The sequence below is a fragment of the Stegostoma tigrinum genome, chromosome 14 (genome assembly GCF_030684315.1).
Source record: "Stegostoma tigrinum isolate sSteTig4 chromosome 14, sSteTig4.hap1, whole genome shotgun sequence".
NCBI lineage: Eukaryota > Metazoa > Chordata > Chondrichthyes > Orectolobiformes > Stegostomatidae > Stegostoma > Stegostoma tigrinum.
In genome coordinates, this window is record NC_081367.1 from 7133205 (window position 1) to 7158241 (window position 25037).

At 44.7% G+C, this 25037-nt stretch overlaps 1 protein-coding gene across 4 annotated transcripts in view; it reads left to right on the forward strand.

The window, feature by feature from the left end:
• The window catches only part of dzip1l (DAZ interacting zinc finger protein 1-like), a 173644-nt gene that overhangs the window by 124054 nt on the left and 24553 nt on the right, over positions 1 to 25037 (forward strand). For 3 of the 4 annotated variants that reach the window (XM_048542812.2, XM_048542811.2, XM_048542813.2), the window contains one exon: positions 6457 to 10797. The exons of the other annotated variant lie outside the window; for it this stretch is intronic. In XM_048542812.2, the coding sequence (XP_048398769.2) occupies positions 6457 to 6548 (92 nt within the window). In that variant the 3' untranslated portion in view covers positions 6549 to 10797. Of the gene's footprint in view, positions 1 to 6456; positions 10798 to 25037 lie in introns of those variants that run through there. 4 annotated transcript variants of the gene reach the window in all.

Sequence of the window (25037 nt, forward strand, 5' to 3'; positions counted from 1 at the left end):
ATGTTAGAATAAACTCAGGCCTGTGGCGAGCATTTGTGAAGTCCAGACTGCCAAAATGTTCGATCCATCACTGACGTTTAGCTGGGTCAAAGACGCTATAAGGACAGTCGCACTCTATGGGCCAAGGGGTTGGCGGTTTCACCTGGAGCGGATACCCCCTTTTATTTTCAGCAAAGGCTAGGTTTCCCAGCATGCTGCTCTTCCCAGTGGCAATGACCCAGTGATAATGAAGACAAAGTCTGTTCTTGCCACAATTCATGAGACTCCATCTACTGGTCTGATGGTTCCAGAGGATACTTCTCTCTGGAGAGCATGGAGTCTTCCAGTGCAGTGGCCAACAATATTCACTTGGGTAACTCCAGAAGGAACATATCCATTGATGTGTCTGTTTCCCCCAGGATTTATTAATTCACTACTGCCTGCTGCTGCAGTAGTTTATTGATTTGTTAGTAAGCCCACTATGACAGTAGGTGCTGGATTTCCTGCTATCTGTTACTACATTGATTTATTCATTTGGACAGATGTTCAGCAGCCCATTAATTTATTGATTTGTTCAGGGACTGTTGTCATTGAGTTTATAATAGATCTGTCTGCTTCACTGTGAGGCAGCTAGTCAGTATGTGCTCAGTATGATTCCTTTGAATTTAGTGTATTGGATTCAAAGTCAGTGATTGTATGGTATTGAAACTATTGAGCTGCACATTAAATTCTTAGTCTATTCCATTCACTCAAAACTCCATTTTATTCTGTGACCACGTACTATTCATTCTCTGTTTCCGAGAGCATGTTGTCATCTTTCTTTGAAAACTTCAAGGTAAAACTTTGCATTGGGATTTTCTGTAATTGTCTGTGCAAAGTCACAGGGGATTGACCAGGTTAAAAAGCATAATTCAGAGAGCCATCTCTCTCTCACTTGGTTGCACAATACAAATTTAATGAACCATAGCCTAAGAAGTTAGGGAAATGTTTAAAGGAAAGCAAGTAGCCTTACAATACTATATTTACTCAGATGGCAAAAATAATTTCAAAATTCCCTTCTTTGGCACCGACGAAATAGATTTGACATTTTCTGCTGCAAAGTCCTACCTTTTTCATGGCATGTTCTCACTTCCCCCTTAAATTTAAATTACCACAGGAACTGCATTTGTAGAAAATAAAAACCAAAAGAACCGTAGATGCCATAAATCAGAAACACAAATGGAAGTTACCGGAAAAGCTCAGCAGGTCTGGCAGCGTCTGTGGAGAGAAAACAGAGTTAACGTTTTGGATCTAGTTCCTGACCTAAAGCAACAGTAGAACAGAGGACTTAACACGTTTGTGTGGCATTGCTTTCCCTGCTGTTGTCATGGTGATGCTAACAAATTCAGTGTGACAGCTCTGTTTAAGGAGCTGAGAGTGGAATGCCATATCGAACATCGAAAGAGGGATATTACCAGCGATTATTTTGAATTGAGTATCTGCAGGACAATCAATAATAGCTAACAATTGTATAAATAAACTTGTTGTTCTTCTTGCAGTCAGTAATACCTCTAATGAGCAACAAATTCTGTAGAAATTCTCTATCTCTTCTGAAGTAATCATCATACCAGACTTGAAGTGTCAAACTCTGTTCTCTCTTCACAGACGCTGCCACACCTGCTGAGCTTTTCCAGTGTTCTCTGTTATCTATTTTTGTTTGTGACTACGACCCAGTTTTTGGAGGAATGGGATTCCATTATCCCAATCCTTTAAAACATAAATGCTGTCTAGTTCTTCCTTATGAACCCTTATGCTTAAATTAAAATGCTGTAGCTGGCATTGCCATGGTGTCAACTTGCTTCCTGCATGGCCCTACTATCACCTCTAAACATTTTGTCAGGATAGTGGTCCTCTCTTAATGCTGTGGTATATCTGATCTTGCAATCTAAACAGCAAAGCTCTCTCTTTACATGACACCAGCCTTAGTCTAAGAATAAGAGGTCAGGCTTTTGTGACTGAGAGGAGGAAGAATTTCTTCTTTGAGAGAATTGTGAACTTGTAGAATTCTCACCATAGAAAGTTGTTGGGGCCATCTCTTTAGATATATTCAAGAGGGAGCCTGAGATGGTTCTAGTGGCTAAAGGGACCAAGGGGCATGGAGAGAATGTGGGAGTAGGATACTGAAATTGCATGATCAGCCATGATCGTATTGCATGGTGGTGCGGGTTTGAAGGGCCAATGGCCTACTCTTGCACTTATTTTCTGTGTTCCTGTGAAAGACATGCTGATCTTTGATTGTCAGCATGGCTCTTAACTCTGAGTCAGAAGGCGTGCATTCATAGCCCACTCCAGAAGCCTGATCAGTACCTTGAAGCTGAGGGACTGCTACACTGTTGGAGGTGCCATTTCTTGAATGAGATATAAATGAGAATCTTCTTGTTTTCATGGCTAGTATTTAAAGAGCAAGGCAAGGTCTCCTGATGTTCTGGTCAATTGTTATCTCTCAACTAGTATCAATAAAGAAATTGACCTATTCATTTCAAAAAATGCACAGTGGCTCAGTGGTTAGTACAGCTGCCTTACAATACCAGGGACCTACGTTTAATTTCAGCCTGGGATGTCTGTGTGTGGAGTTTACACTTTCTCACTGTGTCTGCATGGGTTTCCTCCAGGTGCTCTGGTTTCCTCCCATAGTCCAACAATGTGCAGGTTAGGGTGGATTGGCCATACTAAATTGCCCATAGTGTCCAGGGGCGTGTAGGTTCGGTGGATTAGTCATGGGAAATACAGGGATAGAGTGGGAGGGTGAGCCTGGGAGGGATGCTGTAGAGAGGGCCGTTGTGGATTTGTTTGTCTGAATGGGCGGTTTCCACACTGCAGGGATTCTCTGATCTATGATTCTGTGATCACTGCTGTTTCTGGGAGTTTGTCGTGTTTGCAAAATTGGCAGCTGCATTTCCCTTTATTACAACAAACAACTACATTAATTTAAATTCACCAAGATTCCTTGGACAGCACCTTCCAAAACCCATGACCAGTTCCAAGTAGAAGGACAAGGACAGCAGATACATGGAAACACCACCTCCTGCAAGTCCCCCTCTGAGCCATTCACCATTCTCACTTGGAAATATATTACTGTTCCTTCACCGGGACAAAATCCTGGACCTTTCTCCCTAATAGCATAGTGGGTCTACCTACAGTGATTAGACTGCAGTGGTACAAGAAGGCAGTTGACCACCACCTTGTCTTGGGCAAGTAGGGACTGGCAAGAAATGCAGGCCCAGCTAGTGACACCAGTGTCCCATGAGTGAATTGAAAAAAAAACACTGCAAAATGCTAAACTGAGACCAGCAGCTTTATTCTCATCATCAGTGGGTAGCTGGAGGTTTATGTGGTGAGTCGTACCTAAAGATGACTTGGTCACCTAGACAAAACTAATCTGCGTCAATAATTAACTGGAGTACAGGGAGGAATTATGAAATTAGCCTGTTAATATGGCACCTTTTCTCAGGCAACATCAGAGCCTCACAGAAGACCTTAGATCTAAGACTCTCATTCTCTTAATTTGTATAAAATAGGTTCCTGAGAAAAGAAGGGTTTGGATTAAGTTGAAAGGCCAGTTATTAAGGAGTGTATTAGCAGGAGCTGATATGGAAGCTCTGACAACATTTTCCATCTTTTATGTCGGACAGCACAAACTGGGAGAATTGAATGTTGCCATGGAGCGCGAATCTGATACCATGCCTATCCGCTGGAAGTAATGAACAAATAATGATCAGGAATGTTTATTCATGCTCCACCTTTGGAACAGAAACTACGGGCCTGGCTTCTGGGTGGTTGCCTCCAGGTCTTGGAATATTCCACATTTGCTGTGGATAGATTCAGGATTGGCTTATATTGTACATGTGTAAACATCGGTTTTCCTGAGTGCGAGCTTTGTTCTCACTAAGTGCGATGGTACCAATTTTGTTGGTCTGCTGTCCAGTAGAATGGGTACTGTATTGTCCTGAAAGTGACATGTTTCCCTTCCTGTTTGCTCCTTGCTGCTATGTTGGGGTCTATTCCAGCATAGAATCCCCAGAGTGTGGAAGCAGGCCATTTGGCCCATTGAGTCCACACTGCCCCTCTGAACAGCATCCCACCCAGATCCACCCTATCCCTGTAACCCCACATTTGCCATGGCTAATCAAACTCATCTGCACCTTTTGGACTGTGGGAGGCAACCCACGCAGACAACAGGAGAACGTGCAAACTCCACACATTCGGTTGCCCGAGGATGGAATCGAACTTGGTCCCCTTGCGCTGTGAGGGAGCAGTGCTGACCCCTGAGCCACCGTGCTGCTCAGAATGACCCCATTTCAGCTGAAGCCTACTTATAATGCATTTGTCATGATCCATGATGATGTACAGCCTTGAGGCACGAATGACACAGACTTGCTCACACATTAGAACATAGAACATTACAGCGCAGTACAGGCCCTTCGGCCCTCGATGGTGTGCTGAAGCCCATCCAACCTACACTATTCCATTAACATCCATATGTTTATCCAATGGCAATGAACATTTCCCACGAGGCCAGTGCAAATGCATGCTGTGAGGGAATGCTAATGCCTTGGGTTCGGCTCTGCATTGGGCTTCCCCAAATCTTTCCTTCTTCCCAATTGGAGCAGCAAGTTGCCAGTGAGCTCCTAGGGAAAGGCGAAAATCTTAGGATGGTTTGGAATTTAGCCATAGGGACCCATTCCCCAGATCCTGGCTCGCCTGAGAAGTTGGAAGTGTCACTGTCCCACCACCTGCCTGGACCTCCACTACCTTCCCTCCAAACTCAAAACTAGCCACATCCCGCCCATGATTAAAATTGACTTTAGAAGGAATGACTTTCTTCTTTTGACGCTCCTGTCAGAATGAAATGTAATTGTGAGGTGGTGGCTGATCATGACTGGGGTATGGTTGAGAATGATTCAGTTTCGCTGCTTTAACTCCCAGCCATTGCAGTCTGCTCTTCAGACAGATGGAGACTTTCACCCTTGGAGTTCTCTTCATGAAGCCTCTATCCCAGCATATTTTTAAGGCTGTGACAAGTAAGGGATATGGGGAATCAGAAAGGAAGTGGTTTTGAAGCCCAACAGCTTTCCTGCTCCTCTGATGCTGCTTGGCCTGCTGTGTTCATCCAAATCTACACCTTGTTATGTCAGATTCTCCAGCGTCTGCAGTTCCTACTATCTCAGCCATGATCTTATCGAGGGGCAGAATGGCTTACTCCTTCTATCTGAGTGTTATGTTGGGGGGGGGGGTGCGTGTGCAGAAGGGTATATCTACAGCTTTCTGGACTTGGGCGGCCAATTGGCCCCAGGTAGAATGGGTGAAGGGGCGGTGACAATATTTCCCTCATGTACGTTGAAAATATCTCCTCAGCAAATGCAACGTCAAAAATCTGAAGTACTGCCCTTTTCTTATTTCACAGGTACCCAGAGTTTCTCAATCTCCGATCAGGAGTGCTCTGATATTATCTGACTGATTTTTTTAAACCCTTGGTTCAGTTTAATTGATGGGTGTTCAATGTACACAGTGAAGTGTTAAGCCATTTGAAACCACCAGAATCCAAACAGTTAGATGAGATTTATTATGTCTTCAAAACAAGAAAAAAAAGGAAATTAGGACCAGTAGAGTACATAAAAGGCGATTGTGATTCAAGAGGTGGTGTTTGCAGTCAAGGAGATTGAATGAAATGAGAGGCATTTGCTGGGGAGAAAAGTACTTTTGTTTGGGTTGGAGCTTTTCTTTTAAGCTGTTATTTTATATTCCCAATAAATTCTCCACTGATAAGCTACAGCTCAAACCCAAAAGGTTGGCCGGGAATGTGGAACAAACTCTCCGCAGAAATTCGTAAATTCGCTTTACCCTCACTCCTGACTTAGAAACAGTGACTGGCAATCCGGAGCACATCAGCTGCTTGTGTAACAGTTCCTGTTTCTCCTCCTTCTTCTTACAGCTTACAGCTCCATCTGCTGTTGTCCTGTATGGCCGCTTGAAATGAACACCACTCACAAATTGCCTCAAAGTAGTATAACACAACCTCTCCTGCATTGGTGAGAGAATGAGAAATGTGGGTTGGATTGACTGCAGTGTTGGGGATCTTCAATCCTGCGTTTACTGTGGTTTTCAGGTTGGAATTGAATTTGAACGGGCAAAATTACAAAGACTGGTCTGCAGCACAGTTGAGCAGGTCAGCTAAGCTGGGGGATAGTTAGTTGTATGATCCTTGCCAACTGGGAGACAAACGGGGTGCCATAACTCAGTTAGATGTTTCTTAACCATTGTGTGACCCTTCCAGATGAGGAATGGAAGTCCCACTGCCTAGACCTGAATGTGTGATGGGGCACAATGACCATTTACTTGTAGTTCATCCAAACCTGGTAGACAGTGGCCAGGAGTGCAGGGCAGGATTGCATATACGAAACGGGATGGAAAGTTGAACCAGCTTGCCTGTCGTTTCAGGGTTGAAGGAGGCGGGCACTGTGACAACGCTGACAAGCAGCAGCTTTGCCACGGTAACAGACATCAGCGACTCCGAGTTCAACTTCCCATGAGCACCGGGAGTTCTGGCTTCCTTCGGGAGAGCCATTTCAGACTGATTTGGTCTCAACGCTGGAGAATTCCTCTATACCAGGAGAACAACGCTGTGGCGGCTTTTGTGTGGAGATGCTTCTTATGAGCCTGTCTGATAACCTGACTTGCCTATTTTATTGGCACTGATTGAAGAGAATCCCAGACGTTTCATTACAGGCTCTCAAACCTCCGAGTGGCCCTCTCCCACACTCCTGCCATTCTCACAGGACAGTGCCTTCCTATTGCCAATTGGACGACAAACGGGCTGCCATAACTCAGTTAGATTCTTCCTCACCATCAGTCAAGTAAATCTGGCCTTTTAAAACCATTCTGTGACTAGTAAACACAAATGTTGAAAGGAAATGATAAAATTAAAATGCTGTTTGCATTTTTAGAATCCCTACTGTGTGGATGCAGGCCATTCAGCCCACTCTGGCCCTCCGAACAGCATCCTGTCCAGGATCACTGCCTCCCTCTAACCCTGCATTTCTCATTGCTAACCCACCTAGGCTGCACATCCTTGCACTCTATGGGCAATTTAGCATGGCCAATTCAACTAACCTTGCATGTCTTTGGACTGTGGGAGGAAACCAGTGCACCCAGAGGAGGCCCACACAGACATGGGGAGAATGTGCAAACTCCGCACAGACAGACGCCTGAAGGTAGAATCAAACCTTTGACTCTGGGGCTGTGAGGCAGCAGTGCTAACCACTGAACCACAGCCATCAGATGAGCCAAAGCAACTCATAGCCAAAGATGTGCTTTTAAAATGTTACTATTGTTGCCGTGCCTTGATCAGCTGTATCCTGAATATTAGAATTTAATCTCTGGGGAACAGACTTTAATTCTGGAGACCTGGCAATCTTACTGTCTGTACCCCTCGCCCTATACTCTGTGTCTCCAAAGGGAAGGATACTTCTTGCTGCCTTTCTGGTAACTCCTGTCTGATGGGGCACCGACTCGGAGGATAGATTGGAACCTTACCTATAAAGTATTTGGTTGTTGCAAAATGCTTGGTGCTGAATTTAAAGTGAGGTTTTCCCCTGCCTCAGTAGGACATTAGCCAGACCACCTCCCCCCAAGAGTGATACATGCCCAGGGGTCGAGCCAGTCTCTTGCCAGAGCTCTAGTATGCACAGAGGTTGTAGGAAAATGGACAACCCCAGCAACGCCATCCAAGATGGCGGTGGAGTAGGAGTCCTGAGTCAGAGTTCGTCAGCTCGGTCCATTCTTTTTCTTTTTTTTAATTGCCCTCTGTTTTTGCATTGGTTTTTCCTTTTTCTTTTTCCCTCCAATCCTCGGACAGCAACGATGACGTCCAGGGTAAAAGCCAGTCCGGATCCCCAGCCTCGGCATGGGCTCGAACTCAAGGCCTCGGGGCAGATTTGAACTATCGGCCTCAGCACGGATTGGATTCCTGGCCTCGAGGTGAAGCCTGGCAATGTCTGGGGTGGAAGGACTGTTGTTCTGAACTCTTATTTCTCTATTTTCCTAATTTATTGCTGGACTTTTTATTTACTTAATTTTCTAATTCCTTTTTCCCTGAGAATTTGTAGTTAGCAATGTGTACCTGGGTACCTCGTACCTATGATGGCATTGAGGGTAAACTGTTCACTGAATTCATGTGAGCACACGTGACAAAAAGACTAATTCTAATTCTTTGTGCTTGACCTCAAATCCACACTCCTGAGCTCCTTTCAAATCTGAATAATTTCGTCCTTCTCTCGCAGGACACCTTAGCTTGCCTCTCGAAACCACTAGTCTGTCTGTCAAGACATTCTTTGGAATTTCATTGTTTCACTCTCTCAAGTCTGATAATAATCCTTTTCACCATTGGTGGCTGATCCTTTACCTACCTGTGTCCGACTTCCGGAATTCCCTGCCTAAATCTCTCATTCTCTACCTTCCTTTCCTCCTTAATGACACCTCGAACATTTTAAAAGAAAAAATTCCATCTGAACATTCCTTTTTGCTCATAATTTCTAAGCTCCATGAGCCATGAGGATTTGAAACCTTTGCTGTGGTGAACAGATCACCTGCTTCGGTGATCCTTGTTTGACCCGAATTCGGTGCCGCTCGTACTTCCGCCCATCCTCACACCGATTTCAGGAATGTGGGAACAGGAGAGGGCATTCAACCCATTGACCTGACTGCACCATTCAGTTCGACCTCAGCAGATCTATTACACTGCCTGCCAGGATAGAAGCTGGCACAGGCCCCCCACCTCCCTGACTCTCATTCAATTACATCAGTCCAAGATTCTCATCCCAGGTTGCTAGGAGATCAAAGGAGGTTTTCCATTCAGACTTTGGATTTTTTTTCATTTCCCTCGTTGGACATTCCCAAGCAGTATTCTCTACTCCTGGTCCCAGTGTGTGGGGGATGGAGGTGTTGAAAGTAGAAGCAAGTCGCTGATCCAGCTTTCTGTTGCACTGTGACATAGTAGGCTTGGCGATTCTACTTAAGCGCATTCCAGGCGGTTTAACCTCATGACCTTCTCTTGCCAGGCTTCTGGGGCTGGCCACATGAACTGTGATCCTGGCGGGACCTGACCTCCGCCTCTCAAATGGGAAATGAACAAACTCTTGGTTCACATCCAGGTATAACGCAAAAGTTTTGTTCTCGTGTGACCTCGCACTGCAGAAAATTGCCATTGAAGGTCGCGCGACAGGGAAAACGCTGTAGACAATCACTATACTTGTACAGCAGAAAGTTCACTGTATCCAAACAGTGTCCACTATTCGTCAATTGCGTGACAGCCAATTCGCATTAACAAAACACGTGTTATTGCGCAACTACCTGTACTGGTCGGTAGGTGATTGCCACACGCCAAGAGCCAATTATCCTCAACACCAGAGATAGTAGGAACTGCAGATGGTGGATAATCTGAGATAACAAGGTGTAGAGCTGGATGAACACTGCTCTTATGATGCTGCTTTGCTTGTTGTGTTCATCCAGCTCTACACCTTGTTATCCTCAGCACCAGTTCAGTTCTATCTAATTAACTCACTTTAAATTGAAGGACTTAAAAAAATATATAGTGGCTCACTGATTCCTCTTTCAGCTTGCTTGTCCAGGAGGTTAGTTTTTCATTCCTCTAGACCCATACTGATGGACAGATTGCTGGAGGTTTCATGGAGACATTAGGACCTATTTAGCTCATCTAGTTGAAACCAGTTCTCCGTAGAGCAATCAGCCAATCCCATCCTCTGCTCTGTTCCTGCCGCCAAACCAGTATATGTTTGAATCGGACTTCCTTCCCCTCACTGTAAAACCGCAAGACATTGGAGCAGAAGTAGGCCAGCATTCTCAAATTCCACTTTCCTACCTTTGTTCCATTGGCCTTGATTCCTTTACTGATTAAAAATCCTTCTACCTCACCCTTGAGTAGAGTTAATGACCCAGCCGCGACAGCCATCTGCCCTAAAGAATTCCAAAGTCTCATCACCTACTGAGAGAAGAAATTCCTCCTCACCTCCATCTCAAAGGGACAGCCCCTTACTGAGAACATTTCCCTCTGGCCTGAGACTCTCCCACAATTACGACCAAGTTCCCTCAGAATCTTACATGTCTTACTAAGGTCGTCTCTTACCTTCCTAAAACTCAACAGATACAGCCTCAACCTACTCAACGTCTTCCCAAAAGGCAGTCCCTCTACATCCGAGGTCAATGTAACATGTCTCATAACAACCTCTGAGACTCTACCCTGTCAAGTCCCTAACGACTCAAACCTTCCATTCCCGACCACATCCTGCGCAAATCTTTTCTGAATCCTCTCCAGCTCAATAATATCCTTCTTGTAACAGGGTGACCACAACTGGATGCAGTCCTCCAGAAGAGGCCTCACCAATGTCCTGTATGACCTCAACATGATGTCCTAACTCATATACTCAAAGGTCTGAGCAACGAAGTGCTAAATGCTTTCTTAACCACCCGATCTACCTGTGACACAAACTTTAAAGAATTATCTCTGACAATCATATGGTTTCAGTGCCCTGCCTCGTCAGACAGCTTTGTTGTTTTGTGTGTGTTGGCATGCACATGTGTGGGCACACCACTGATGGAAGATGAAACCCCTCCAAAAACCTATTTGTCACTCCTGTTATTCTAGAAATGAGCTTTTAGCTTGCAAGTTATATTTTAGCAACTGAATTATTTTTGTTATTTCATTTCATGTTAATTTTATATGTAATATGTTGCCCAGGACATCTTTACATCTGATACAGTGCAACTTCCATTTTTGTATTTTTCAGCCAAAGTTCAACTTTGATTTTTTTTTTGGTGAATGAACTTTAACAAAATAAAGTTTTGTGTTTAACATAATCTTGCCTCAAATCATTTCTTTTCTGATGAACAAAGGAATAATCGCTGCTGCTATAATTAGTGATCAGTCTTATCGAAGCAGGTCGTAACATGGAGTTAGACACCTTGCATTGCTATAGCCCTTTTAACACAATAAAGGTCCTGAGGTGTTTCACAGGAATGTTATTAAAGAGTGAAAAACATTATCAAAGTTGAAATGTTAGGACAAGCACCCAGAGGTCATTGTGATAGGATTTAGGGAGGATGTTAATGGAGAGCTGTGATGCCTGGAGACTGAATGTTCAGAAGTGTTTTGGAAGAGGGGAGCAGAAATGAGAAGCTCAGCTGCTTGAGAAGAGGGCACCGAGAGCTCACAGGTCAGCGATCCCAGAAGTTGCTCAGTCGACTGTGTGCAAATGCAGTAGACACTGATGTGGGGCTCCTCAGCCATGCCAGGTGATGCTCCACACTGAGTTGACCAGCATGACACAACCCATCACCTCATGGGATGGAAAGCTGCCACATCACATAGGAAGGGAGAGTAGTCAGGTGGTATTGAGCAAACTGCATTGTCTAGTTGCTAAAGTCACAGACACAGTCACATGGTGCTTAGTTGCAGATGATTGAGATTGTCAAATTCCTGTGAGTGATGATCTGTCCCAATCCATCCACGTTGATGTGATGGTCAAGAAAGCACAACAATGCCTCGACTTCCTCAGGAGGCGAGGGAAGTTCAGCACGTCCATATAGACTTACTAATTTTTACAGATGCACCATAGAAAGCAGTCTATCTAGGTGCATCATGGCCTGGTACAGCAGCTGCTCTACCCAGGGCCGTAAGAAACTACAGAGAGTTGTGAGCACAGCCCAGTCCATCAAACAAGCCAACCTTCCATCCATTGACTCCATCTGCACTTCTCCCTGCCTCAGAAAGGCAGCTAACATAAAGACCCATCCTACCCTGGATATAATCTCTTCCAACTTCTTCCATTGGGCAGAAGATGCAAAAACTTAAACACACATACCCACAGATTCAAGAACAGCTTCTTTCCACTGTTATGAAACATCTGAATGGACCTCTCAAATTTTAGACCTGATGTTGATTCATTCTTTGTGCACCTTCTCTGCAGCTGTAACATTGTGTTCCTCACTCTGTTCTATAGCCCTAATGCAGCTTGTACAGTACGACATGCCTGTACCACACACACCTAGGTATCCGAGATGATAATAAATCAAATCAAATCAAAAGCCATTGCTTGTGGAGTGATGAAGTCAGTGACATGCAGGAGTTCAGAATTAGATAGGTGTAGAAATGTTATGGATTTATGGAGCTGATGGAAATTGGGAAGGTCCATAAAATTGAGGGATTTAAAAGCTGAGATGAGCAGGGGTCAAATTCATTATTTTGAGGTCTCTTGAGGTTTACCGGAGGGATGCTATTTGAGCTTCAAAGTCTACTTTGTCATTCTCAAAGACTCATTGTTGGGTGATGCATTTGCAGAGTAACAATGCTTTCCGTATTTGTGTTGACGTGTCAGGTACTTGGACGCAAACAGAAATAGAATCAGAAGGTGTCTTCAACAATTTTCAACCTTCCATTAAATATAAAACCACATCAGGAAAGCATTAATTTTTGGACAACTGTGTTTAAATTGGCACGAGACGACAAAAATCAGTTAGCATCAAAAGTTTTTTTCCAGAACAATAACTTCTACACTCAAAAACCTATCACCCTACGCAGATTTTAACCAAACTGGTGGGATTACAGTAATGCATTTGCACAAAGCTGGAGCGTTTCAGCCACTCAGTTTTAACCCTTTTTGCTGCATCTCATATCTCAATCGCTGATTTAAATTTAACAATAGACAATAGAATGCGTTACATTTATCCTCAAATATTAGCTCCTGCATGTGTGCAGCTTTAAACTAGTAATTCTGCATTCATTTACAAGGAATTCACTGCCTCAGTGATTACCTGGCATCCCGCGTAGCTTGGTGTTCATTTGTTGACAGGTTTAAATTTTTTATCTCTTTTGTGGCCGCCTCTCTCCCTACCTAAGCAGTTCCCTCTTACAGCACCGATTGCAGCTACCCTCAATCCCTCTATTACTCCCCTCTTGCAGCCTCTCTCTAACCCTGCCAGTAATGTCCGTGGGTGACTTTTTAAAAAAATGAAATGGTTGTGAAATGTGAGGAGGGACAGTTTACCAGCAGCTACATTTTCTTTGTTTAATATGACAGCAGTATTCGGGAACAGGCTACAAGGGAATCATTCAATATTCAACTCTCCATCACTTGTGGATCTCAGTGACCTTACTGTTCCAGTTTAGGTGGCAGTAGTGAAAAAGAAAGTCCATTAATAGAAACCAAGGGATAACAACTGGATTGTCATAGAAACCCATCAGAGCCTCGAATTGTTTTCCAAGCTGTGAGTGTGCTGCCTGTTCCTTCACACAAATAGAGGGCATGTATTTAATTCCACGAAAGTGCCCCCTACCAAACTCCCCAGTTGCAATGAGCTGACTCAACCTAGATCAGTGATTGACCACAGGTAGCTCAGTATAAGACTGTAGGCCCATTTTATCACCAAACTGGAAGCATTACAGAAGGACATAATTAAGTGTGCAGACCATATGCATAAAAGAAGGAGAAGACAAATGAACTAATGAGAGGAAATGAGTTTAATGACAATTGTGTAGAAATATTGGCTGCACTATTTATGTGTACAGTTCCTCAAGCAGAGATGAATTGAGCAATTAGCTCTGAATGAGAGTTTATACAAGTTTGATCAAACAGACTTACAGATGCAAATAGATGATTGCACATTGATTAATGACGCTCTATTAATAGTCCAGGAATGTGCTTTCACTGATAGATTGTAAATTATGACAGCATTTGAACAATGTCAGATATAGCCACTGAGGTGGTTATCCCATTAAAGGGCCACAGTCATAAGGGTTTGTTCTCTTCCATGCCTCCCTTTCATTTCTGGAAGAAAATCAAAGAACAAAGCTTCATGTTAGAATGTCTGTAATTATTTCTTTTCCAGGTCATTTCTTAATTTTATTATTAGATCAGTGTTGTGGCCCCAATTACTGCAGACCGTCTTTGTACAGATGAATGTTCGACATTACTTTTCCAGGATCAAAGCTGGACTGTGTATGTATGGAATCAGGAGCAGGATCGTGCTAGTGCCAGAGCCAGATCGTGTTTGCACAACACAAGAGCTGGACTATGTTTATCCGGGATCAGGACTAGACTAGACTAAACAATATCAGTACTGCTCAGATTGGTTGTGATACGATTAATATCAGGCAGTGTTTGTACACGATGTCTGCTTTACTGTGTTTCTAGAGGTTCAGTACTTGACTGAATTTGTACAGGATCAGTGTTGGGGATGTGTCCAGAGAAACAGTGAGCGCTGAAGGCACAGCAGGAGGTTGTTCGGCCCTTTGTGTCCTTACCAGCTGTAAGCTTGAGGGGTTCAGATCATCCCTCTTCCCAAACTCACCTTGTAACTCCAACAATTGTTTCTCTTCCATTTTTTGCCTCTTACTTCTTGAATGCTTTGACTGAGCCTACCTCGCCCCTCACTGCAGATAGTACATTCCAGACCCTAACCACTGGAGCGAACCTGCCTCCCCCCCATACTTTCAGACAGTACATTCCAGGCCCTCCCCACCTACATCCAGGACACAAGCCATGGCCTCCACCTCTTTGGAAACTTCCAGTTCCCTGGGCGCCAGCACTTCCTCTTTTCTCTGGGCGTTTAGTCCCTATACAAGTCCATACCCCACACAGACGGCCTACAGGCCCTCAGCTTTTCCCTCTGCAACAGACTCATCCAGGAATCTCCCCCCAAGCAATACCCTCCTCCACCTCATTGAACTAGTCCTCACCGTCAATAACTTTTCCCTCAGTTTTTTCCACTTTCTCCAAATCCATGGGCACTCAGCTGGGTCTCAGCTTCACCTGCCTCTCTGCTAGATATGTCAAACAGTCCCTCTTCTGTACATATACCAGTACTGTTTCCCAACTCGTCTGCTGTTACATCGATGGCTGCATCGGCCCTGCATCCTGCGCCCAGGCTGAACTGCAGCAGTTCATCAACTCCATTAATAACTTCCACCCCGTCCTCGAATTCACCTCCCTCCCCCTTTCTTGACTTCTCCGTTTCCACTTCTGGCAACAGCTTAAGGACCGACATTTGCTTTAAACCCACAGACTCCCATAGCCACCTAAACTACACCTCCTCCCATCGTGTATCCTGCAAAAACTCCATCCCATTTTCCCAATTCCTCCATCTCTGCCGCATCTGCTCCAATGAGGAGACCTTCCACTCCCAAGCTTCCCCGATGTCCGCCTTTTTCAAACAATGCTCTTTTCTCCCCTCTGTCATCCAGACAGCCCTCCACCATGCCTCCTCCATTCCCCGTTCCACAGCTCTCAACCACACCCCGCCTTCAAATATAATAAAGATAGGGTCCCCCTTGTCGTTATTTTCCACCCCACCAGCCTCCTCATCCACTGTATCAATCTCAAATACTTCCCCCAACCCGAATTACACCCCACCACCCAGAGCAGCTTCCACTCCCCCCACCCCACTCTGCCTTCTGCAAGGACCACTCCCTTCGCCACTCCTTAGTTCACGCCTTACTCCCCACCAACCACTCCACCCCGCCTGATACCTTCCCCTGTAACCATAAAAGATACAACACCTGCCCACACACCAGCTCCCTCACCTCCAACCGGGGCCCTAAATAGTCCTCCCACGTGATACAGAACTTCACCTGCATCTCCTCCAACCTAGTCTTTAGCATCTGGTGCTCCTGATGTGGTCGGTGAGACCAAACATAGATTAGGTGACCGTTTGGCTGAGCATTTTCACCTGGCCCATAACGGCCAACCTAACTTTCCGGTCACCACCCACTTCAACTCCCCCCCACCCCCCCGACATGCCTGACCTCAGCCTCCTCCAGTTGCCTGGGCACCCTACAGCCTGGAGGGCTCAACATTGAGTTCTCCAATTTCAAATAAGCACCCCACCCATTCCCCGGCTCACTTTCCAGCCCCACCTCCTTCCTTCCATTCCACCTTCTGACCCTCCCTTCTAGCCAACAACCAGATTCATCCCTCCCATCAACCAATCAGGTCATACCTACTACTGGTAGTCACCTATAACCAACATTCTGCTACCGCCCTCACCAGCCCCCCTACTTTATCTGCAGCTCCCCCTACCCCCACATTCAGTCCTGAAGAAGGGTAGTACCTGAAACATTGCCTGCTCCTTTCCTCCAGATGCTGCCTGGCCTGCTGTGTTCTTCCAGCCTCCTGTTTGTCTACATTGGATTCCAGACCCTAACCACTCGAGTGAATCTGCCTTCCCCACACTCTATAAAATAATGAGAGACATGGATATATTGGATAGTCAGAGTCTTTTTCCCAGGCTAGAAATATCAGTTACGAGGGGCATGGTTTAAGGTAAAAGCAGAAAGTTTACAGGAGATGTGAGAGGCAAATTTTTTTTTACACAAAGGGTGGTAAGTACTCGCAAAGTTGTAGACGCATATACAATAGCAATGTTTAAAAGGCATCTTGACAGATATGTGTATGGTCAGGGATAGGGGGATACTAACTGTGTAGAGGCAAAAGGTTTTTAGTTTAGAAAGGCATGATATGTCAGCATATGCTTAGTGGGCTGAAGGGCCTGTTCCAGTGCTGTACTGTTCTAATTGTCACTCGACATCATGAGCTGTGTAATAACATTTCGGCGGACCTTCCTTTTGGAAGTCTAAATTCTGCACATCTACAGGTTACTCTTTATCCACCTTGTTACATTCCCAAAGAACTTAAGTACATTTCTCAAGTAAGATATCCCCCCTTCACAAAGTAATATTGTATCTGTCCAATTGTATTATCGTCCGTCTACCACCTGCTTATTAATAATTTCTAGCATTTTCCCAATGAAAGACGTTGGTTAGTTGGACCTAGAGTTTTCAGCTTTCTATTTCCCTCCTTTCTTGAATAGAGATATTACATTTAAAGCTTTCTAACCTGCTGGGTCCTTCCAGAAACCAGGAAATTTTGGAAGATTACATCCAGTGCCTCCACTTGTTCAGCTAACTTTTCAACTCAAATCCTAGGATGCAAGCCATCAGATCCAGGAGTATTGTCCCGCTTTAACCCCATTATTTGTTGTTTTCTGCAATGTTCCTAATCTTCAGGTCTACTATTAATCTTTGTAACATTGTATGTCTTTTCATTTAATCCTATCCCTACTAGCCACGGATGATGCTTCTTTCCTTTTCAGAGAATTTTTTGTCCTTAATGAGATGCAGGTATTTCTGCTATATCGTGTGTTTGGTTAATGCAAATTGACTGTAACATGATTGATGAATAGTGGACACTGGATAATGCAAATATTCTACTGTAAAGGTACAGCGATTTCCCTATAACACAGTTTTCTATAGTGCGATGTCAGACAAGAATACAACTATCGTGCTATAGGAGAAATGCCTTCATATCCTTTTTGAGAAATGGGAAATATCTTCATGTGTGCCTGCCTCTGCTTCTCTATCATCTTATCTTTTAACCATTTATCCTGGTGCTCTTGAGCCAACTTGTAACTTATTTACCTGATTAGGTTTTAGAAATATCATTCAATGAGTATTTGTTGTTGCACTGATGAGCTTAAAACATTAAATTACGTACAATACTTAAAGCTTCACAGTCCCTGCAGTCTGAAAATAATAATTTTTCATCACTATACTCTTGTTTCTTTTCTTTAAGCCAACTTCATACCTGTCCTAGTGATATCGTCCTCTCAGTCCTCCAGCGCCAGTCACTACGTATCTCTGTATAGTCCACAGAAAAATGCACACACCCAGACTCTGACCAATATATTGTTTAAAATGTGCTTACCCAAATACCGTGTAGTATCAAAGCCAATGAGCACTCGGATCGGATACCGATAAAACAGTTGTAACTTTATTACCGAGTCGTCAAAAATAAGCAAGCTGCTCACCATCAAATTACTGAATTCTTTCCTATTACCAGAAATACTTTCTATGCACACTCAAATTTGGAGACAGACTGGCAAAGTTCATGGAGTGAGCTCTCTCTCTTTGCAAAGTGGCTCTTGGCTGCAGTTGAACTGTTTAGCCACAGTTTTCCTTTCATCTCTAATACCTTTGGTCAGTGGGTAGAGCCATCTGCTGCTTTTCCAAGGCCAAATCCAGGGTTATTTACCTTTTTGGTGCATTTTTATTTCCAGAAAGTTATGCCAAGCCCTCCAATCAGAGAGCAGCAATAGCTTTGTGGTCCCATTCTTGAGGTTTACAACTCACTCACAGATAGTTAGAGCTGCTGATGCTGGAGTTTGAGATAACACAGTGTGGAGCTACATCCCACCTACCTTTCCCAACCCCACCCCACTCTATTTATTTCTGAGTTCCGTTCCCTTTCCCCCCATTTCTGAAGAAGTGTCCCAACCCGAAATGTCAGCTTTCCTGCTCCTCTGATGCTAACTAGCCTGTTGTGTTCATATCGCTCCGCACTGTGTTATCTCAGACTCCAGGAGTTGTTCTGAGGCAGGGAAGGGCTCAAATGCAAATGTCCCATTTGTTTCCACTGCTGGCAGGTAACTTTGTGCCCATTAGCAGCCTCTTAGGCTCAGAGGTTCTCAGTCACTCCCTGATGTTGTGGCCTGACCGCATTTGCAGAGTGTCTGAAGTTTGCACAGGGTTTATTCAACAGGTCTTTAATCACTTTTGTGCTCAGATCCCATAATTCCACTTGGGTGGCCAATTCTTAGGCCAAGGAAACCAGCAGCCTCCTGGCTACAACTTCCCCACCAAATCTCCCACTTTCCCTCCTCCCAGTGCTATTTTTGGGACTAATGTTGTCTAACTAATTTGATGCCAGTTTATCTAAGGCAGATTTGATATCACCCAAATGAATTTGGGCTTTTTCTTATGGAATGTTTTTACTCTACACTGTTGTTTGTCTTTTTCGGTGATTAACTTGAAACTGATAATCTTATAATCTGAGAATGTCTAGTAGCATTATACCTAGATTATTAATTGTGAGACTCAGCTAATGTTCTGGAGACCTGGTCTCAAATCTTGCCATAGTAAATGGTGGAATTTGAATTTAATTAAAAAAAAATCAACAATTAAGAATCTACTGATGACTATAAATCCATTGCTGATTGTCGGGAAACCCCATCTTGCTTTCAAGTGTCTTTCAGGGAAGGAAACTGGTCTGGCCTACTACTGTCTCGAGAGCCACAGTAATATGGTTGACTCTCAACTGCCCTCTGAAATGCCCTAGCAAGCCACTTGGCTCAAGAGCACCTTGGGATGGGCAATAAATCCTGGCCAACCAGGAATGCCCATGTCCCGTGAGTGAATAAAAAATACCATATCAGCTTTTGTGCTCCTAAGATGCTGCTTGGCCCGTTGTGTTCATCCATTCCCACACTTTGTTATATCACATCAAGCAAGCTACTTTTGAAAGCCCAGAACATGCATGGATGGAAAATTCACCTGATCATTTTAGAAAATTTCCCCCAAAACGCCACACACACAGACCAGGCACTGAACTTCAACAGTAACCATCCCAGCACACACAAACGAAGCTGCGTGCGAACACTATTTAAAAGGGCAACAATACACTGCAGCAACACGGAACTACGCCAAGAGGAGGAGGAATGCCTCTTCCAAGTGTTCAAGGGTAATGGATATCCAAAGAGCTGGGTCAGAAGATGCCTACACTAACAGCAGCAGAAAGATTCTACATGCCCCGACACACTCATCACACTACCCTACATCAGGAGCACGTCAGAACTCACCACAAGACTCCTACGACTGCTGGGCATCAGAGTGGCACACAAGCCCATATCAACCCTACAACAACTGCTCACTCAAACTAAAGGCCCCCTCCCCGCTTTGGACTGGACCAATGTCGTCTACAGGACCTTCTGCAGAGGCTGCGATAAACACTACATTTGGCAAACAGGAAGGAAACTAACAAGAGAACATGAACACCAACTGGCTACAAAAAGACACGGCCAATACTCACTCATCTCAATCCACATGGACAAGGAGAAGCACCAATTCGACTGGGACAACACCAAGATCCTGGGACAGGCTAGGCAGAGACAGGCACGAGAATTCCTGGAAGCCTGGCACTCCATGAAGCATGCTATTAATAAACACATTGAACTCGACCCCATATACTTTACACTACAGAGGAAACACAGAAGTGAGGCAATCCATCGCAACAGACCTCAGAGTTCAAAAGCCAGGCGGGAAAACACACCGACGCTTCATCAGAGGCTGCACTGAGGAAGTTACCAAGCATGGTAATGAAACATCTGCGGAACAACAAACCAGCTCAGTGAGCCAACCAACCTCAAACTTTCACCATCTCTGCACCCTTTACAATGTGCCTCTCCCTGTACGTAATAGGATAGTTGAAATGGTTTTTTAAAAGATCCTTACAGTGTGGAAACCTGCCATTTGGCCCAACAAGTCTACACTGACCCTCTGAAGAGCATCCCTCACCCCATCCCTGCAACCTCACATGGCCAACGCAGCCGCCACGAGGTGACGCCCTCTCTCTTCGCTGGGAATCTCACAATCCTGGTCTTCAGACCCGATAACACTCCTGTGCCCTTGGGCCAGGCAACCTGCTCTGCACCTGGGACATGGTGTTCTGCCTTCCCTTTGGACCTGAAACCCTGCCCTCTGCCTGGGTCTCTCTCCTACGACTGCCAGGAGCCAACAAACCCTGTCTCTCCTCAGATCTGACACTACCATATTCTCCCACTGGGCTCAATATCTGTCACCCAACCAGACCTGGTCTAAATGCTCCATCACTTACCTGGCATCCTTCCCACCTTGTATTCTGGCACTCTATTTACCTGGGGTCCTATCTACTTTGTGCGCTGTCCCCTACCCACCTGGCATCCTACCCAACTAGCAACTTACCTATCTGGCACCTTGACACCCTGCCATCTTGGCATTTCAATTTCGCATTTAACTCATGTACTTACTCTTTTCACACACTGTGAAAGAGGAGGTGTTGTTTGACTTCATCAGCTCTGGTTTCCTCCCACAGTCTAAAGATGTGCGGGTGAGGTAGATTGACCATGTACCACATCAGGGATGTGTAAGTTAGGTGGATTAGCTACGGGAAATGCAGGGTTATAGGGAAAGGGTAGTGGGGTGGATCTGAGTGGGTCAGAGGGCAGGTGTGTACAGGTTGGGCCGAATGGCCTGTTTCCACACTGCAGGGTTTCAATGATTCTATGAACTACCATGCACAGCAAGGGACTTGTCAGGGTTAAAGCATGGCTTTGTATTTCTGAAGGAGCCCTGATTGAATCTCCTGTCAGAAATGTGAAGCTCTCTCTTTATGTAAAAGAAAGGACATGCGGGGCAATCTGCATGTGGCTGCCTCTCACTGAAAAGTCCTCCCCATGGAGTCATTTATAACATTTACTTAGCGCAATCATATAATCCAGCAAGTTGCCACTTTCAACTAGCCATCCAATCTCTTTTCCAGGTCTTTGATTAACTCCATTTGGGCCATTTTGTGGAGAAGACATTTCAGATCATTATCCCTTGCTGTAAAAAAAACCTTTTCATTAACATTCTCCTGCATCTGGCCCAAAGCCTAAAATCTGTATCCTTGGATTCTTGTACCATCAACTAATGGGAGAGATAATGGGAACTGCAGATGCTGGAGAATCCAAGATAACAAAGTGTGGGGCTGGATGAACACAGCAGGCCAAGCAGCATCTCAGGAGCACAAAAGCTGACATTTCAGGCCTAGACCCTTCTTTTTCTTGCTTTCCTTATTTAAACCTGACATAATCTTGTGCACTCTATTAGATCCTCCTTCAATCAGCTTTGCTCTGAGGAAACAACCATAACACTATAAGATATAGGAGCACAATTAGGCCAACCTTCTTCATTTGAATCTTGTGGCAAAGATTTCCTTTCTCTGGAATTTGTCGGGTAAATCTCCTCTGCACCCTCTCAGGTGTCCTCATGTGTCATTTACAGTTATAGCCTCAAAGGTAATTGTCCCTTCTGAGAAAAAACCATAGGAACTATTTGAAGGTCTGTGAAATTAGCAGAGCTTTTTAAATGGGTAAAATTGGTGTCAGAAATTGGTGAATCACCTATGACAATGTACTTGAATTTCGGAAGGGAGAAACCCAAATTGGAATGTTTCCTTGCAGTTCATATGAAGCTTAGGCCCAAGGTCTGTCATGGTGAGTAAAGGGTTAAAACTCAATTAAAAAAAAATTATCTATAGGATGTTGGAATGATAGGCTGGGCCAGAATTTATTGACCATTTCCTGTTGTCTGTAAGAAGGTGGTGGTAAGCTGCATTCTTGCAGTCCATTCAGTGTAGATAGATCATAATGCCTTGAGGAAGTGCGTTCAAGGATTTTGACGCAGTGATACTAAAGGAACAGCGATATATTTCCAAGTCTTGTTTGCGTGTCCTAGTCCTTCTAGTTAGTAGCATGGATTTGGAAGGTGCTGTCTAAGGAGCCTTGATGAATTTCTGCTTCTTGTAGTTGGTAGACCAGGCTGCCACCGAGGGAGGTGGTGGAGGGCATGGATGTCCATGGATGTGATGCCAACCACATAGGCTGCTTTGTCCTGCATTGTGTTAAATTTCATAAGTATTATTGGGGTTGGACCCATCCAGGCAAATAGGGAGTATTCCATCTCACTCCTGACTCATGCCTTGTAGATGGTGGACAGGCTTTGGGGAGTCAGGAGGTGCGTTACTTGCCTCAGCATTCCTTGCCTCCAAACCTGCTGTTGTAGCCACTGTGTTTGTATGGCTTAGTCCAATTCAGTTTCTGGTCAATGGTAATCTTGGTGAATTCAGTGATAGTAACACCATCAATGGTTAAAGGTTGATGCTTAGATTCTGTCTTGTTGAAAATGGCCATTGCTTTGCATGTGTATAGTGTGAATGTTACTTGCCACTTTTCAACCCAAACCTGGATATTATTTAGATGTTGTTGCATTTGAACGTGGAATGTTTTGGTATCTGAGGAGTGGTGAATGGCGCTAACCACTGTGTAGTCATTGGTGACCTTCCCCCCCCCGACTCCCCGACAACCCTGTCTAACCTTATATTGGAGGCAAGGTCTTTGGTGAAGTAGCTAAAGATGGTTGGGCCTAGGACGCTACCCTAAGGAATTCCTGCAGAGATGTCCTGGAGCTGAATTGAGCTCCAACAACCACACTCATCATTCTATGCGCCAGGTATGACTCCAACCAGTGGAGAGCTTTCCCCTGATACCCATTCATTCCAGTTTTGCTAGGGCTCCTTGATGCCACACTCAGTCAAATGCAGCCTTGATGTTAAGAGCTGTCACTTCAGCATGTCAATACATAAATACTCCAGCTAAATAAGTAGTAATGTAAGCGATCACAGACTCTGGAGAGGGATGAATCTGTGCACGGCTTCATGCTGATCTTAAAGGTTTAAGTATTATGGGGAGGTGACAGCCTAATGGCATTATCATTGGGCTGTTAATCTGTGAGACCCAGGTAATGTTCCAGGTAACATTCAGAATCCAATACTGACCAGGAGTCTAATGTCAATCATCCAAAAGACCCATTTGTTTTCTAATGCTGTTTAGGGAAGTAAACTGTGGTCCTTACCTGGTTTGGCAGACATGTGATTCACGGCAATGTGGATGACTCTTAACTGCCCTCTGGGTGATAAATGCTGGCCTAGCCAGTGACACACTCATCCTGTGAATGAATATAAAAAAAACTATTTTGCCAAATGTTAATCAAAACTGTATTCTGACCAAAGCCTAGGGTGTCACATTGGCTCAGTGGTTAGCACTGCAGCCTCACAGTGCCAGGGACCCAGACTTGATTCCACCCTCGGGCGACTGTCTGTGTGGAGTTTGCACATTCTCCCCTGTGTCTGCGTGGGTTTCCTCCGGGTGCTCCAGTTTCCTCCCACAGTCCAAAGATGTGCAGGTCTGGGTGGATTGGCCATGCAATATTGCCTGTAATGTCCAGAGATGTGTTAATTTGATGGGTAACTGTGAAAGGGTAGGGGGATGAGTCTGGGTGGGATGCTGTGAGGGTCGGTGTGGACTTGTTGGGCCAAAGGGCCTGTTTCCATACTGTAGGGATTCTATGAGCCTAGATCCCAGCAGCCTTTCCTCTAGGCCCTGCAACCAGGGTCATAGCCTTCACAATAAAATGACTTCCTGCTACTGTCTAGGCTCACAAGTAGGAACCCCAACTGAAAAATGCACTCATTGCCTTTCGTATGTAGCACGTAAGTGTCAGCAACAACAAAAGGGAAAAGGGAATAACTTGGGATAAGTAATTCCAATAAGCTGTGCACTAGGTGGCAGCAGAGGTCCATGAAAGAATCAAAAATGACCCACTGTATCTAAGAACTAGGAGCAGGAATAGCCCTCCGGCCCCTCGAGCCTGCCCTGCCATTTATCAAGATCATGGCTGACCTTTTTGAGACTCAGCTCCACTTACCCGCCCACTCACCATAGCCCTTACTTCCTTTACTGTTCAAAAGTTTATCTAGCCTTGCCTTAAACACATTCAGCGAGGTAGCTTCAACCGCTTCACGAGGCAGGGAATTCCACAGATTCACAACCCTTTGGGTGAAGAAGTTCCTCCTGACCTCAGTCCTACAGCTGCTTCCCTTTATTTTGAGGCAATGCCCCCTAGTCCTAGTTTCACTTTCTAGCGGAAACAGCCTCCCTGCCTCCACCTTATCTATTCCCTTCATAATCTTACATGTTTGTATAAGATCCCCCCTCATTCTTCTGAATTCCAATGAATATAATCCCAGCCTACTCAGTCTCTCCTCATAACCAAACCCTCTCAACTCTGGAATCAAATGAGTGAATCTCCTCTGTACCTCCTCCAGTGCTAGTATATCTCTTCTCAAGTAAGGAGACCAAAACCACACAGTGCTCGAAGTGTGGCCTCACCAGGACCCTATACAGCTGCAGCATAACCTCCCTGTTTTTCAACTCCATCCCTCTAGCAATGGCAGACAAAATTCCATTTGCCTTTTTAATTACCTGCTGTACCTGTAATCCTACTTTTAGCGATTCGTGCACAAGGACACCCAAGTCCCTCT